Below are 16,404 nucleotides of genomic sequence, written 5' to 3'. Positions count from 1 at the left end.
GCAGCAGCCTCGCGTGAAATTTGAGCTGCTTCACACCCCGCCAAACCCCGCCACCGCATGGAGTAGCACAATGGCCGTCGATGGAGCGAGTGCGCAACACCTGGACCGCGACGAGCTGCGCCGCGGCCTGGTCACCAGCTCCACCAAGCGCCGCATCCACGAGCTGGCGGGCCTGCAGCACCAGGTAGAAGGCGACTGTGCGTTTGATGTGCCTCCGGCGCTGCGATGCGAAGCACGTGCTGATTGTGTCCAGCCCTCGTGCCGCCCGACCTGCGCATCCTGCTCGAGCTGCTGTTCGAAACGTACCCACTCTACGACGACCGCGACTCGCGATATGCTGTCGAACGGGTCCTCCGGTCCCTCGTAACCAGCACCCATGGCAGTCTGGTGCTGTCCGCAGTGGTCCAGTTCCTGAAGAAAGAGGCTCAGAAGAAGAGCTTGGCATTGAGCAACGTCATTGTCTTGGTTGACTGGTGCTCGGTGCTGCTGCAGCACTTTGCCAACGAGCCGGAGCAGTGGGAGAAACATGGAATCGACGTCGCGCTTGCCCTCGCGAGCGTATTGGAGCTTTGCATGGGCATTGAGGACAAGCGGCGAGGTGCGCGCATCCACCACTCGGCCCTCGTGTCGACCCGCCGCGCATTGCGTCCTCTGTTCCGCGCAAAGGACATCGGAGAAGATGCCTTGAGCAAGCTGGTCACCACGCTTACCGCCAAGGGCGCGACCTCGACGGCTGGAAACGCCGTCCTGCTCGGGGCCATTGCCGGAGTCTCAGCGCGCCTGCCGACCGTCAAGCCGTTGTTGGAGGCCCGCAAACAGGAATACTACTCCTTCTACGTGCGAGAAATCGTCGGATCGCGGTCTCAGTTGCCCAACCACATATCACATGCCTTCCACGACTTCTTCGAGAGCTTCACGACGCTCGACGAGCTAAACAAGGAGATTATCCCCCCAATCGAGAAGGCACTACTCCGCGCCCCCGAAGTTGTTTTGAACGACGTCGTCACGCCCATGATATTGGCTCTGCCTGAAGACCTCGATCTCTCCAATGTGCTGCTGGGCAACCTCCTCAAACCCCTGCTTTCGAACGTCAAGTCCACAAACCCCACCATTCGCGCAGGTGCCCTTCGCACCTTCCAAGCTCTTGCTTCGCGATCTCAAGGCGAGGCGGAGATTGCCAAGGTCACAGACGAGGTCCTCAATCCACTGAAGCAGGGCAAAGTCAGTGGAGTCGACCAGAAAGTACTTCATGCCCAGATGCTGAGCGCACTTCCCGAGTCTACTGCATTGTCCCAGAGGATACCCGTTGCGATGGCGCCAGTAGCTCTCAAGGAGCCGAACGAAGCCGCCGTGGTCGCGGAGGTCACAGCCCTTGTCAAGCACCTCAAGTTCGGTCTCGCGAATGGTATCGCCCTGGAGAAATCCGTACTGGATGCCTTCATCAAGGGGATGGCTGACAAGAAGATACCGACTCGGCGGCTTTGGGCTCTTCGCACCGCAGACCTGTTGTGGGAACTGACTCCTCAGCAACTAGAACAGAAGGACATAGTCTCTTTCTACCACGCTGCGCTCCCAAAGTTGGTTGACATCTGGCAAGAGGTCAATGCCAATCCTGTCCCAGCTACTCAAAGCGGATTGGTAACAGTAGGGCACCATGTGACCGCTCTATTAGCAAGCAAAGTCCAGTCTTCTGGCGATGCTACACTCAACGGAATCTACAAGAAGTCTGATGTTATTGCTCAGTCCCTCGCAATCAAGCCTAAGCCTTCGTTCCTGCTCAACCCGCGCGTCTACTCCAAGCTCAGTACTGTAGACGACGTCGAGATCGCCCTACGTGCCCTGATTGCTGTCTCGCCCTCGCTCCTTCAAGACAGTACGCCAATTGAGGCGCGTGAAGCCTGGGCGCATGCATTCATCTTCCTCATCGTCGCTCAGGGTGTCTCGTCCAAGGCCAAGGCAGCTGCTAAGCTGGCCCTCGAGAAGGCGTATGTGCAGAACCCAAGCAAGATAAGTCGCGTCATTATAGACGGACTTTGGTCTTGGTACAGGGCGAACGAATCGGGCGACAAGGAAAGTCCAGCAGTCGCTGCGAAGTCTGGAGTCAGCGAACTGTACAACGTCCTGACTTCCATTTGTCTTTCTCCGGAGTCTGTGAAGAAGCACGACGCTAGCATAGATGCTGAAGAGCTACGACAACAGAATGTCAACCTTCTTCTGCTCGCAAGGCCCGAGATCATGCCCCGAGTGTCATGGATCGACCTCTCTCTGCGGATGGGTGTTGATCCGGGTCGACTGGTCCAAGACAAGCTGCAAGAGTGCATCGAACTCATCAATGACGCCACCATGGTATGTGACATGGGTTATTCTTGGACTGCACAACTAATAAGCTTCTAGGATCCGCAGAACGATTCTTTCCCATATGTCATCCAAGCAGCGTACAGCGCCTATACTGATTTAGCGTTTGTTGCTCCTGATGCCGCACTGCCAGTCATTGTCGATCAATTCAGCAAAGACCTCGACTCACAACAGCTCGAATCCGTCGGTCCTACAGAGGCCGCAATCTTCCGGACACCAGAAGGCACCGCTTATATTGATGTTCTTTCGAAGAAGGCACCCGTCGCCATCGATAAGAATACTAAAGACTACGATACCCTGAAGTGGGAAGAGGAGCTCCGAACCCAGCTGGCGCAGAAGAAGGGTCAGGCCAAGAAGCTCACTCCTGATGAGCAGGCCAAGGTCAAGGCCCAGTTGGCTAAGGAAGCTTCCATCAGACAAGAAGTCGCCGGTATCGAGCGGAAGATGAGACGTGGTGTTGGCATCATACAAAGTTTGGCAACTGGTCCGCCCACTGAAGCAGAGCAGTGGATGGGTCCCGCAGTCAACCTTCTCATACAAGCTATTCGCGCGGGTGCCGGCTTGTTACTTGGAGATCTACCTGCGACTGCATACATCAAACTTTCCGAGCAAGCCTCGTCCCGCCTGGCCCAATACAGACCCTTTGTCGGAATCGCCACGTTGAGGACCATCGGCTCCATCCAGTTACCGGCAGAGTACGAAGCCGAAGATCTAGGGGATATGATCACGCGAGTGCTCTACCGCCTTCGCTTCTTGAGCGACCAACGACCCCTTGATGCGGTTTCCCTTGCTTACTGTTTCCCGCTCATCTTTCTCGTTCTCGAGAAAGGTGGCATTGGTCGTTCAGAGCCTGAAGAGGCCGATGAACAACTGATCCTGGCCGTTGAGTTCATCTCGTTTCATACGGACTCGTGCACCGACAACCGCCTCCCACGCAAGCAACTCATCGAGACCTTGATAGCTTCCATGCAACACTACAATCAACATTATAAGATTATCAAAGACTGCATCATGGACTTGGCCAGTGGACTTGCCCCGACCATCACTGACGAAGAATTGGGAGCCCTGCTGAAGGGAATCATCGTTCCAGAAGTGTCGGTGAGGACGACAGTGCTGCAAGCAATTGATGCCGAGCTCGACATGAATGATCAGCCATTCAGCGAGGAGGTTTGGTTGGCCTGCCATGATGATGTCGAGGAGAACGTCGAGCTAGCGCGCACAATCTGGGAGGACAATGAGCTTCAACTAGACGCAAACGTTGCGGCCAAGATGATACCGTACCTGGATTCTCTGGACAAGCAGCTACGACGGGCAGCAGCACGCTCGATTGGCGAGACCGTGTCTGAATATGCGACAATCTTCCATGAAACGTTGAATACCCTCCAGGAGTCATACAGGGAGAAGGCCAAACCACGGATGCCCGAGCGAGACGAATACGGTATGCCGCGCAAGGTCGATCTTCGCGATCCATGGGAATCAAGAGACGGCATTGCGCTTGCGTTCAAAGAGATGACCTCTTCCTTCAAAGACGAGGATCTCGTCGAATTTCTGCATTTCATGGTCTACGATGGCCCTCTTGGCGACAAGAGTGCTACGGTTCGGGACGAAATGGTCGAGGCTGCTACATCGGTCATTACCCAGAAGGCCCAGTCCAAGGTGGAACCACTGATGGAACTGTTCGAATCTGCTCTCGAAAGCCCGGATCGCAAGTCGGAAATGTATGACCAAGTCAACGAGGCCGTCATTATTCTTTACGGTGCATTGGGTAGACACTTGCCCAAGGGCGACAAGCGCGTCCCCGAGGTCGTGCAGCGCCTTTTGGCCACCCTCAGCACCCCTTCCGAAACAGTGCAGTACGCTGTCGCCCAATGCTTGCCGCCATTGGTCCGAACTTCTGAGCAGGAGCTTCAGACCTACGTCGAACAGATGTTGGAAACACTGCTACAGTCCAAGAAATATCCCGCCCAGCGTGGTGCCGCCTACGGTCTTGCCGGAATTGTCAGTGGCAAGGGCGTCAGCATCATCAAGCAATACCGAATCATGTCCACCCTGCGCAGCGCAACTGAGAACAAGAAAGAGGTTCACCAGCGACAAGGTGCTTTTCTCGCTTACGAGTTGTTCTCCCTCATCTTGGGACGTGTGTTTGAGCCGTATGTAATCCAGCTGGTCCCGCAACTGTTAGCTGGTTTCGGCGACTCAAGCACTGATGTGCGAGAGGCGTGTTTGGACGCCGCGAAAACCTGCTTCTCCACACTCAGCTCGTACGGTGTCAAGCAAGTTCTACCGACTCTTTTGGATGGCCTTGATGATGATCAATGGCGAAGCAAAAAGGGCGCTTGCGACTCACTGGGAGCCATGGCTTACCTAGATCCGCAGCAGTTGGCTTTGAGCTTGCCGGACATCATTCCGCCTCTAACCACCGTCCTAACTGACAGCCACAAGGAAGTGCGTAACTCTGCGAACCGCAGTCTACAACGCTTCGGTGAAGTCATCAGCAACCCTGAGGTTAAGAGTGTTGTGAGCATCTTGCTGAAGGCTCTGAGTGACCCGACCAAGCACACAGACACTGCTCTCGACGCACTCATTAAGATTCAATTCGCTCATTACCTTGATGCCCCATCTCTTGCGCTTGTCGTGCGCATCCTCGAGCGAGGCTTGGGCGACCGCTCAGCAACCAAGCGCAAGGCAGCCCAGATCATCGGCAGTCTTGCCCACCTCACAGAGCGGAAGGATCTTATCGCCCATCTCCCTATCTTGGTGGCCGGTTTGCGTGTCGCAATCGTCGACCCTGTTCCCACGACTCGTGCGACCGCGTCCAAAGCTTTGGGTTCGCTCATGGAGAAGCTTGGAGAAGACGCGCTGCCAGATCTCATTCCCAGTCTCATGGCAACCCTCAAATCCGATACCGGAGCTGGAGATCGTCTGGGATCCGCTCAAGCTCTTTCCGAAGTGCTTGCGGGATTGGGTACAGGACGCTTGGAAGAGACCCTCCCGAGCATTCTGCAAAACGTGTCCAGCAGCAAGCCCTCCGTCCGGGAAGGTTTCATGTCACTCTTCATCTTCTTGCCAGCATGCTTCGGCAACAGTTTTGCCAATTACCTCAGCAAGATTATCCCACCGATTCTTGGAGGACTCGCCGACGACGTCGAATCAATCCGGGAAACCGCATTGCGTGCTGGTCGACTCTTGGTCAAAAACTTTGCTACTAAGGCCATTGACCTGCTGCTACCCGAGCTGGAGCGTGGTCTTGCGGATGACAGTCACCGTATCCGTCTCAGTTCCGTCGAGCTCGTTGGAGACTTGTTATTCAACCTCACTGGTATCAGCGGCAAAGCAGAAGAGGACGACGAGGTCGAAGAGGGTGCCAAGGAAGCAGGCCAGTCTTTGTTGGACGTCCTCGGAGAAGAGAAGCGAAACAAGGTTCTCTCAGCCCTGTACATCTGCCGCAACGATATCTCTGGGCTTGTTCGGTCGGCCGCCATCAATGTCTGGAAAGCACTCGTCGCTACTCCGCGCACTTTACGCGAGCTCATCCCAACCCTCACTCAGCTCATCATTCGCCGCCTCGCCAGCTCCAATATGGACCAGAAGGTCATTGCTGGCAACGCACTTGGAGAACTCATTCGCAAAGCTGGAGACGGTGTACTCGCGACTTTGCTTCCTACTTTGGAAGAAGGCTTACAGTCTACTGATACAGATGCAAAGCAGGGTATTTGCATGGCCCTCAGGGAGTTGATCGCAGCCGCGTCACCGGAGCAACTCGAAGACTACGAGAAGACCCTCATCCAAGTAGTACGATCCGCGCTCGTTGACCCCAACCTCGAGGTCCGTGAAGCAGCTGCTGAAGCATTCGATGCCCTTCAGGAGGTCCTCGGCAAGAAGACGATCGATCAAGTTCTACCTCATTTGTTGGCTCTCCTCCGCAGCGACGATAATGCGCAAAACGCTCTCTCGGCGCTTCTTACCTTGCTCACGGATAACGCTCGATCCAATGTCATCCTACCCAACCTCCTGCCGACCTTGCTCAAGTCGCCTATGTCTGGTTTCAATGCCCGGGCTATCGCATCTCTTGCTGAGGTCGCTAGTAGCGCCATGGCTCGACGATTGCCCAATGTTCTCAACACCATCATGGACAACGTTATCAGGTGCAAGGATAATGACCTTCGGCAAGAGCTTGAGGACGCTTTTGACGCCGTTCTGCTCTCTGTGGACGAGTACGATGGTCTCAACACAGCTATGAGCGTCATGTTGGCATTGATGAAGCACGACGATGAACACAGACGAGCAAAGGCCGACTACCACCTCGCCAAGTTCTTCGAAGAGAGCGAGGTCGACTTCTCTCGATACTACCCCGACCTCATCCGCGTCCTGCTCATCTCCTTCGACGACAGAGACGAGGACGTTGTCAAGGCAGCATGGACTGCGCTCAACGCCCTTACCAAGCAGCTACGCAAAGAAGAGATGGAATCACTCGTCATCTCCACGCGCCAATCACTCCAGCAAGTTGGTGTGGCCGGCCATAACCTCCCGGGCTTCTCTTTGCCGAAGGGCATCAGTGCCATTCTGCCGATCTTCCTACAAGGTCTTATGAACGGGTCTACAGACCAGCGCACCCAGGCCGCGCTTGCAATCTCAGACATCATCGAGCGCACCGACGCAAAGGCCCTCCAGCCCTTCGTTACGCAGATCACCGGTCCTCTCATTCGTGTGGTTACCGAACGTTCTACAGAGGTCAAGGCCGCCATTCTACTCACGCTCAACAACCTCCTCGAGAAAATCCCTACATTCCTCAAGCCGTTCTTGCCGCAGCTTCAACGCACATTTGCAAAGTCTCTGGCTGATACATCTTCCGAAGTTCTGCGTGCTCGTGCGGCTAAGGCACTGGGCACACTCATCAAGCTCACGCCGAGGGTTGATCCTCTGATTGCAGAGTTGGTCGCCGGATCCAAGACCGCCGACCAGGCAGTCAAGACCGCCATGCTGAAGGCACTCTTCGAAGTCGTGAGCAAAGCCGGCAAATCCATGAATGATGCAAGCCGGAACGCCATCCTGGGCTTGATCGACACGGACGCGGGCGACGATGACGACGCGATGGCCATCACCCACGCACGTCTTCTGGGCGCACTGATTGGTGTCTTACCCGCAGAGACCGCCGCCGGCATCATCAAGACCCGCGTGCTGACCACGCACTTCAGCAAAGCCTCTGTCCTCACCCTTAACGCCGTCTTGCTCGACTCACCAGACGCACTCATCAACAACTTCCCCGACGAGACTGTCGAAATTATCGCCAAGGGCATCGGCTCCAGCCAGGACATCGTACGCGATAACGCGGTCCTCGCGGCAGGAAAATACCTGTACGTCTCCCTCCCTTCCCCCTGCAATTCACCACGTCACTAATCTTTTCACCTAGGCTTCTCGAGCGCGCCCCCAAATCTTACGACCACCTACAACCCCTATTCGCCGCCCTCGCCCCCGTTGTCGCACCCGGCAACCCCAGTGATACCCGGCGCCTCAGCCTAGTCGTCCTGCGCACCATCGCGCGCACGCACAACGACCTCATCCGCCCGCACGTCCCGCTACTAACACCACCCGTTTTCGCCTCCGTGCGCGACCCGGTGATTCCTGTCAAACTTGCGGCTGAGCAGGCGTTTTTGGCTCTTTTTAGTGTTGTTGACGAAGAGGCGGCCGTGTTTGATAAGTATATTGCGAGTCATGGGAAGGAACTTGGGCCGGGGCCGCAGAGGAGTATGTCGGACTATTTCAAGCGCGTGGCGTTGAGGTTAGCGGGACAGGCGAGGGAACGTAAGGAAGCGGAAGGAGGTGAAGGGGGGCTGGGACTGGCCGGGGACGAGGTCGAGGATGAGAGGGAGGTGTGGAGTGTGGGGATGGTGGAGTTGGGGGATGTGTTCAAGGAGTAGACATAGAGGGTGAAAAAAGGGTGGTTTAGGGGGCGTATAGGTTGTATGTATTGGGTTCAAAAATTCATCGCGTCTTTCGAATTGGAGTGTTGTGCGGTTTGCACATTGAAGTTGGATGTGCAAGCTGACTTGGAACTCATGGCATTGGCGCAGCTATGTACACAGGCTAGAGAGGAGGGGAGGGAGAAAGGTGATGTACATCTCCAATAGTCGGATCCAACATGCCAATGAACGCCTATGTTCTCTAGAGCCGGGATATTATTTAACCTTTGCACGTCTTCACCAGCCTCAGAGTCTACGAGGAGTATATCTGTGGAGCTCATCCCAGGTTCGCCCTCACCACGTTAGTAGACGCTTCCACTGGGGGCGGAAAACAATGCCGCACCCGCCGCACGCCAGCGACAGCGCCGTAAACACGATCAAAGGCCCGTACGTCGTCCCATATCCAAAGTGCCCAAGCGAGGTCATGCTCCCGGCTTTCACAAGCGGCACGCTGACAAGCCCGCCAGCAACATACCCGATACCCCTCGCGCCATTGAGCAGCCCGTATAACACGCCGCTGTCGATGGCCTCGTTCCTTTCGGCCGCTTCGCGCTCCATGTCGTTCATCGTGCCGCCCCACGTAGCGCTGTACCCGCTCGCGAAAAACCCGAACGTAATAGCAAACAGCACCAACAGCGCCGTCCCTCCACGCGCTGCCAGGCCCCAGAACAGCAACGTGCCCAGGGCAGACGTGATTGCCGAGATAGCAGTCACCGTCTGTGCGGAGAGCTGGAAGTGCTTGTTATCGCTAAGGAAGCCGAAGAACGTGGAGGAGCAGATGCCAGGGATATTGATCAGCGTGATGAGCAGAGTCGAGAAGGTAGGTGACAAGGCGGACACGTTGCGCGCGTACTCGGTGAGGTAGGTCTGCGGGATGCCGTACCCGGCGCTCTGGAGCAGGGTGGCCGTGCTGTAGATCCAGAACGTCTTGTGGCGCAGGAAGAGCCAGGGGATCTTGCGGCCATGGGTGCCACTTAAATTCAAGCTCGAGCTGGGCGTAGCGATCAGTGAGATGGACAATAGTGCGGTGCCGATCATAAGGGCCCCCCAGGCGAGCAGAGTCACGCGGAAGCCGTAGCGGTCGAGCAGGCCGCGGAAGAAGAAGGGGCAGGCGGAGCCGACGATGTTCTTAGTTGAGAGGCAGATGCCGAAGGCGACGGCGCGGTTGCAGAGGCGGTTCGGGGTGTTGAACCATTCGCCGAGTGATAGGGTGAGCGGGCTGAAGACAAGGGTGCAGCCTAAGGCGGCGAGGACGCCCTGCGTTGCGATTAGGTGCCAGACGTGTGTACTAAGTGCCGACAACATGAAGCTGGCGCACGCGAGGACGGCGCCAAGGGCTGCGGCTCTCTGGCGGAAGCGGGCCCAGCGGCGAGTGAAGAGGGCGAAGAGGAAGGGCATCGCCATGTACATGACGCCGTTGGAGGTTGTTCCGATTATGCCTGTAAGTTCGCGGCCGCCCTCAAGGGTCCAGTGGTCGAAGTAGTACTCTTGGAGGACGCCGTAGCTCATGGCGAAACCTATGCTTGTAAGTGGACATCTGGTCAGTCGTCATGTTAGTTACCCCATATTGGCAGTTGAGATAATGCCGAGCCGATGAGTACTAGTACTCTCTTCCTATGGTTGTTTTGATGTAGCAAAGCTTGCTCTTGATGTTGTTCATTTTGGCTTGGGCAGGGTTGCTGGAGCTCTTGGAGAGCCGTCGCGTTGCTATCCTCGTGTTGCGCCATAATGGTTTACCTCCGACGGGTTGGTCTGTAGCGTAGCATTAAATAGGTACGCGGACAATTCGCTTTCGGAGTAGTATTGCAACAACGAGCGAGGAGTCATCCAGTGATGTCACCCTGCATTCCTTCACGCGTACAAGATAGCGCTATGCCACATCGGGGCAAGTGTCGCGTGATCAAAACCACTCAGCCTTAGCGGATATATATTAAATTCCGATACCCTTCCATTTGAACTCCGGAAACCACTCGGCATGGAAACGATGGATTCTCCTCTCCTCAGCATGAGTCAACACGAGCATTGTGCAGTAAAGTAGGTCGCATCGCTAACAAAGACATCGATGTTTCTGTAGTACTCAGCTCGTGAATATCGCATCGTCAAGGTCTTCCTCTCCCGAAATCCCTCTCGTCGGTTCCGCCCTATGCATTCAAATGAGCATATTTTTCCACAAGGTTGTTCAACACGTAAGAATCTACGTCTTTTCTGTGCTGACGGCAGCGATAGGTCAATCGCTTCGCATGGCCTGGGCCATATCAGGTGTCTCTTCTAGCTCGTTCTCGTCCAGATTCATGATGTTCTCGAACGAAGACACCTTATTCGGACGCATTTGCCCGCGCACGACCCGAAAAGCGCGTCAGCAAGGTAGTGGTTCTTGCGCTGGAAGTACAATTCTGTCGCAGCTAGAATGAGCGTGGGCCATAATGATTCAATCTGTGACGGGGGTGTTCGCTCGCTTATAGTGTCGAGGCAAGCATAAGCGGTATGACGGTAACGAGGTTCATGGCTTCGTAGCCGTGTCGAAGATAGTAAAGCCGGATCAGGGTTTGCAGGTATTATGAAGCATCGTCAACGATTTGCTGTGGAGATGGCACCTTTTCTGGTTCCTCATCGAACAAATGTCAAAGAATGGTGAGTGTGAGGTGGCAGTAGTACGTACTGCCGGGTATATCAGTACTGCACGAGTCTTTCTTAGAGTGTCCTGCAGATAGCATATTTACTGAAGTTGTAAGTGACCTCGATAGGTGATTGTCTTTGGGGTAAGAGGCTCCGCCAAGGAGGCCAGCACTCCCATTTGAATAGACAAATTATCACTTCCTTCAGCGATATTCTTGAGTCGCCCGCATACGCTGCCTGGCATGCTTCGTTCATGATGAGGCGGAATAGACCTCTTGCCAAAAAGACATTGTAACGAGATAAAATGGTTGCTCGTGGGGTATGTTATCCATATTTCGCCGTACCTTTGCGCATCCTTTGTCGGGTCAGGCATGTATCAATCAGGAGGTGAGCTTAAGACTGGAGCAAACATCGATAACTAGTGTCCTTGCACCCACCCAAGTCTTATTTGAACGTCAAGTTTTACGTGCTACAGGTATCTTCGCGCCCTTCGTCTTGTCCAGTTCTTTAACGCTTAGGGCCACACAGTGTTTCGACTGTACTGTAGATTCCATGTTGTTGGCTGAGGAAGGAGGGGACGTAACCGTTGGCCGGCCACTGGATGAATCAGCCATTTGTGACGTGTGTCGATCGGTCTGAGACACAATGTCTCCATGCTGGGACATGGTTCCTTTCAAGTTCATATGACGTTGTCGCATCGCTCGGACCCCACACTAAAATGCCGTAGCAGTCTTGATTGGCTGCTGGGCGGATTCTACCCAATCCCACGCCGTTCGGCATCTATTTCGGCGGCCAGGTATTGACATCGGTACTACACGCAAACAGAGGCACTTCGAATAGATCTCCATTACTTACATCTCGCGCAAGAGCTTCTACATCCAATTCAAAGAGAGCGAGATCTTGTAGCAGTTATTCACGACGTCCAGGCGCCCGCCTGCATTCTCATCATGCTCAGATTGAAGGTGCATCAACGGCGCAATCTCGGCGCCGGTCATTCTACATAGCACCGATAGCGAAATGAAATTGAGGACAGTTCCGCAGAGCTCCGCCAGCGCATTTAAGACAAGAAAGGTTCTGTCGCATAAAATTCCGTGGAACCCATTTAATCCTGTCATTGCTTGGTTGAGAAACCTGGAAGTGAAGTCGCAGCAAGTGGCCCCAAAGTCAGCCTATCGAAGTCTTTGTGAAGATGAAGTCGTTCAGTCTCCTAGCGACTTTGCTGATCCCAGCTACCGCCTTGCAAAGAGGTGGCTCAGGATGTGGGAAAGCACTGCCAGAGAGTCTGAGACCTGGAGGACCCTCCAAGAACCTAACGCTAGAATCAAAGTCCCAGATCAACGCCACCCTCTCCAGAAGTTTTCTAATGTACATACCGGAACACTTCTCAGCGAGCAACAACGACGCAAAACCATTGGTTCTGGCTTTCCACGGACAATCACAGCCCAACTGGTCGATGGAACGCATCACCAATCTGTCCGCCCCGAACTTCAACAAAGACTACATCGTCGCGTACCCAGCAGGTCTCGATACACAGTGGCTAGGTGACCCGGCAGCACCTCCCTCGTCTGTTATCGATGACCGCATTTTCGTTTCGGAGCTCCTCGACTACTTGACGTCCACTTTCTGCATCGACGAGTCTCGCATCTACATTACTGGACTGTCCAACGGGGGTGGCCTGACGGGATTGCTGGCTTGCGACCCAGCTATCAACCGCCGTGTCGCAGCTTTCGCAGCCGTTGCGGGCGCCTTTTACGCCGATGCCTCGCTCACTGAACCTTTATTTGGCGTTGGATGCAAGCCTGAACTTGATGGCCGCAAGCTTCCTCTCATGGAAATGCATGGTCTCAACGACAGTGTCATCGCTTACGATGGGAACAACAGCCCGGCTCCAGATTCAATTCCTCTTCCGAGTTGGGTGAATTCGTGGGTCGATCGGGAAGGCTGCGGACAGGTCAATGCCGACGTACAGGTCTTGGATGGTGGTAATTTGACAAGGTCAGCTTGGAGCTGCGACGGGCGTAATGATGTCATCGTGCACTATAAGATCAATGATTTCGGGCATGGGTGGCCGAGTACGGCATGGCAAGGTGAGCCGTTTGAGACGCTGAGACTGAGGCCAACGAGTTGGAACGCGACAGGCTTGATCCTTGACTGGTTCGAGAAATGGCGGCTAGCTGTATGAGATTCGAGATCATTTCAATAGATGCACACGGCCGCATGCTAAATCCTTGTATAAAATCACCATGAGTAATTTTCTGTTATTCTGATCCACACCGTAGTCTATTGTAAAACATAACAAGCCTGCCCTTTCGTGGTATGGGAGGTCGGTTCCTTGGTTCAAAATTACATTGGCCATTCAGAGAAACAATCATTCACAAAAAATACAAAAGGACGACGTTGCAGCCACCCGGATTCAGCTTTGTCACACAGGCTGAAACGGTTCCTCGTTCGGTGTGGATTTGTCTGCATCACTTCACCAAGAGTGAGACGTTCCCAACGACATTGTCCACAACCTCGCTCCCGACGTTGAAAAAGCTCTATCATTTACAAGCTCTTAGTTACCTACAGCCCCTAAGGACACGTGCAATAAAAGATAGGACAGGCCGCGTGTTTGTAGATAACTACACTACCTGTATATATCCCACCACGCTGTTTGGATGTCGGAGCTGCCGGATGCTGGAACTCGAGTGGGTATCTTTGGACAAAAGAAGCTGCTGACTAGTAAAAGGGGTTCCCTCTCGCCCTACTAAGAGATGCATCTGCACAAACCTGGTTCTTGAGCCGCAAGATCTGCAACACTATGAGCACCGTTGTGATTCAAGTGGATGCCCGTCTTGTCCATGTGGATTGATTTTCTGTGCCAGCATGATGTTGCAGAAGACCAAGAACCTCGAGACTTCGCAATGATGGGCGTCTTACCATAAGCAAATGGGAAACATTATCGTGCTATCCACACCCATCCTCTTCACTTCCGCCACAGCAAGTCCAGGAAGGAGTGCAAGAGAACTCGAGCCTTAGAAGTGCATCGTAATCTTGGCTGAGACAACAAATTGTTAGATGGGAATCCGAGGTCTTCAGCAAAGCAACCTATGCGAATTTCTGTCTGTTGCCCTGCAAGCTTGGCCATACTTACCCTTCCCCTTTTGCCAGACCAAGTTGCTGGTGGCAATTCGTTTGACAGACCCTTCAAAACAGCTTGCCTGGAAGTGAAGTCCAGGTCACATGCCCGACCGACCATTGTGCGCGAATTCAGCTTGGAGCGCAGGTAGGAACTGCTTTCCCTTAATCATAGGTTGGGTTATACTTGTTCATGCGGCCGCGACGTTTAGCCCAGTAAAAGCCTGTGATTATGTCTATGGAGGGGTTCGCTTTGTGTTTCGATGAAATACAAGTCACTAGAATGGTAGTCCTGAGCCTATAATGCAAAGAACTCCCAACATCAACTGGAAGGATCTATGTGAGTGCTCTCTCTCTCTCTCTAACCAATATTGGGTTGTTCCTACACTTGAGTTTGTGTTTTATGGTTCAAGATTCAAGATGGCCCCGGCCATGCGGACTATTCCACCCATGCATCCGCTGAATGGACACGTCGCATACAAAAGCATCCTGTCCATTGTCCTGCAATCTTTACCTTTTCCTTGCTCCTACCAAAATATCACCACATGAGGTCTCATCATTATTTCACAATAACAAATATTTCCACCGTGACCAACTAGTTTACTCTGAAAAGCCGCAAAGTGCCAATATATTAGGTTTCTGCTTTCCAAGCGGTCCAAGAAGTTCCCTATGGGAGACCAATTTGTCTGATCAGGTTTATCACGGTATTTGGGCTGAGATTGAAGCTCCAACGGCACAAAGCCTGAACCCATCCTTCAAATTTTCAGTACGTGCTTTGCTAGAAGGCATCCGAGAACCAATGCATGCGCGTGCAGCTTTCTGAGTCCATACATGTCGAAACTATCGTCTTTATCGTCTACCTGGCTCCTTCTGCGGACATTTACCTCTGGGACCATTACGGCTGATGCTCGTTCGGGCGAGCGACATCAAAATGGGAAGAGAGAGACATATGTGAAAAGCGTGGACCACAACTACTATCTAGTTGTGTCGCCGCTATCTTAATACAGACAACTTGAGTTTCGGTAAATGATCTTTGTCTGCCTCCGATACTGTGTATGTCGTATTGACAGAAACCCGCAGCAGCCCGGCGTGAGCTACATCAAGACGCGAATATAAACCGAGACCTCGGTCTTGTATGAACTCACCGCACTCATAGACTATTTTGAATGAAATTAAATAGTGTCAGGCCATGTAATATCTGTTCGCATGATGCGCTCGCCGAATGGAGCGTGTGCGGCTGAAGGGGGCCTTGGCGTGGTGTCACACCGCCGTTTGATACAGCCCCCAGCTACGCGGCCCCGAAAACACGTTCTGTTGCTCTAGACCGTAGTGTAAATCTCTCTGTCTCCATGATACGAGTCCTGTGAGCATCGGCCACTCTAGTTCCCAGGTACTTTGCCGCAGCTGACATGGGATGTTGTGCAAGCAGTGACACACCTGAAGATGCCTGTCATCCACTGTCGCCCACTGCATCGCAATACACAGACCACTGGAGCTGCGTTGAGGGAATAAGAGACATTCAGCCCTTGCACCGAACGACCAGCTATAAAGATCGAGAGAACTTCCATACTGGAGCTTCCATCGATTACCACCACCTCGATACTAAACACTCAAAAATCTTATCAAGTCCAAATTTTCTGAATATATATCGCTCCCTATCGCTCAAATAGCTCCAATAACTCCAGCACCATGCGTTCGACTACTCTGATGGCTACCGCACTCTCGCTCTTCACGATGACCAGTTTTGCTTTGCCCGCTGTAGAAATGACTATTGCAGCTCGCGAATGCAATAGTAAGGCCGATTGTTCGGGAGGACGGGTCTGCATGAGTAAGTTACTTCGATCTTTCCGAGGAACAATTGCTCACTCCGGCCGCAACAGGTGTCGGATGCCACGGCCAATTTGTGGGTGCTAGCTGCGAGACGGCGAGCTACTGCAACAGTTTCTCTGCGCCTACTTGCGGCGCAACCTGCAACTAATCCGGGTCTTAAATCTCGCCGTCTTGGACTCGGCTTTCTATTCTGCCTCTTGTGAGAGGAGATTTCGTTGGGTGGCAAGGGTGGACAGGCACAGTGCGGATAGTGTTGGAATTATGGGCGTTCGACGGGCGTTCGACAGCCACGGGTGAACGTATGTGCCCTCGACGTCTTCAGTCAGAGTGGTGTACGCAATTTAAGCTGGGTAGTCCTCTAAGTCGAAATAAAAGTTCTTCATCTGCCTGATATCGATCTACACCAATCTCCTTAACTTCGTGCAAGGGGAAAAGGGCGCATCCCGTTCCTCGGAATTTGGACTCTTTGGGGTACTACAAAAATCGCATCGAAAAGCTCCGCATGAGGCGTGGGGTTTTCCAAAGG

General features: G+C 53.5%; 3 protein-coding genes across 3 annotated transcripts; 2 read left to right on the top strand and 1 right to left on the bottom strand.

The window, feature by feature from the left end:
* Window positions 1–38: 38 nt before the first annotated feature.
* CC84DRAFT_1260849 (ARM repeat-containing protein) lies at window positions 39–8,331 on the top strand. The gene is made up of 4 exons (XM_018185016.1): window positions 39–197; window positions 254–2,346; window positions 2,395–7,709; window positions 7,766–8,331. Exons 1-4 carry the CDS (start codon window positions 71–73, stop codon window positions 8,271–8,273), a joined length of 8,043 nt encoding a protein of 2,680 aa, XP_018034119.1. The 5' UTR covers window positions 39–70; the 3' UTR covers window positions 8,274–8,331.
* Window positions 8,332–8,397: 66 nt separating this feature from the next.
* Window positions 8,398–10,037, bottom strand: CC84DRAFT_1260848 (MFS general substrate transporter). The gene is made up of 2 exons (XM_018185015.1): window positions 9,877–10,037; window positions 8,398–9,832 (listed from the first exon to the last, which is right to left on the bottom strand). Exon 2 carries the CDS (start codon window positions 9,822–9,824, stop codon window positions 8,610–8,612), a length of 1,215 nt encoding a protein of 404 aa, XP_018034118.1. The 5' UTR covers window positions 9,825–9,832; window positions 9,877–10,037; the 3' UTR covers window positions 8,398–8,609.
* Window positions 10,038–11,987: 1,950 nt separating this feature from the next.
* CC84DRAFT_1165935 (alpha/beta-hydrolase) lies at window positions 11,988–13,175 on the top strand. The gene has a single exon (XM_018178832.1). The coding sequence runs from the start codon at window positions 12,121–12,123 to the stop codon at window positions 13,111–13,113; it is 993 nt and encodes a 330-aa protein (XP_018034117.1). The 5' UTR covers window positions 11,988–12,120; the 3' UTR covers window positions 13,114–13,175.
* Window positions 13,176–16,404: the final 3,229 nt, after the last annotated feature.

Source organism: Paraphaeosphaeria sporulosa (genome assembly GCF_001642045.1).
Source record: "Paraphaeosphaeria sporulosa strain AP3s5-JAC2a unplaced genomic scaffold CC84scaffold_7, whole genome shotgun sequence".
Lineage (NCBI taxonomy): Eukaryota > Fungi > Ascomycota > Dothideomycetes > Pleosporales > Didymosphaeriaceae > Paraphaeosphaeria > Paraphaeosphaeria sporulosa.
Note: the sequence above shows the minus strand (reverse complement) of the source record. Positions and strands in the feature narration are given on the sequence as shown.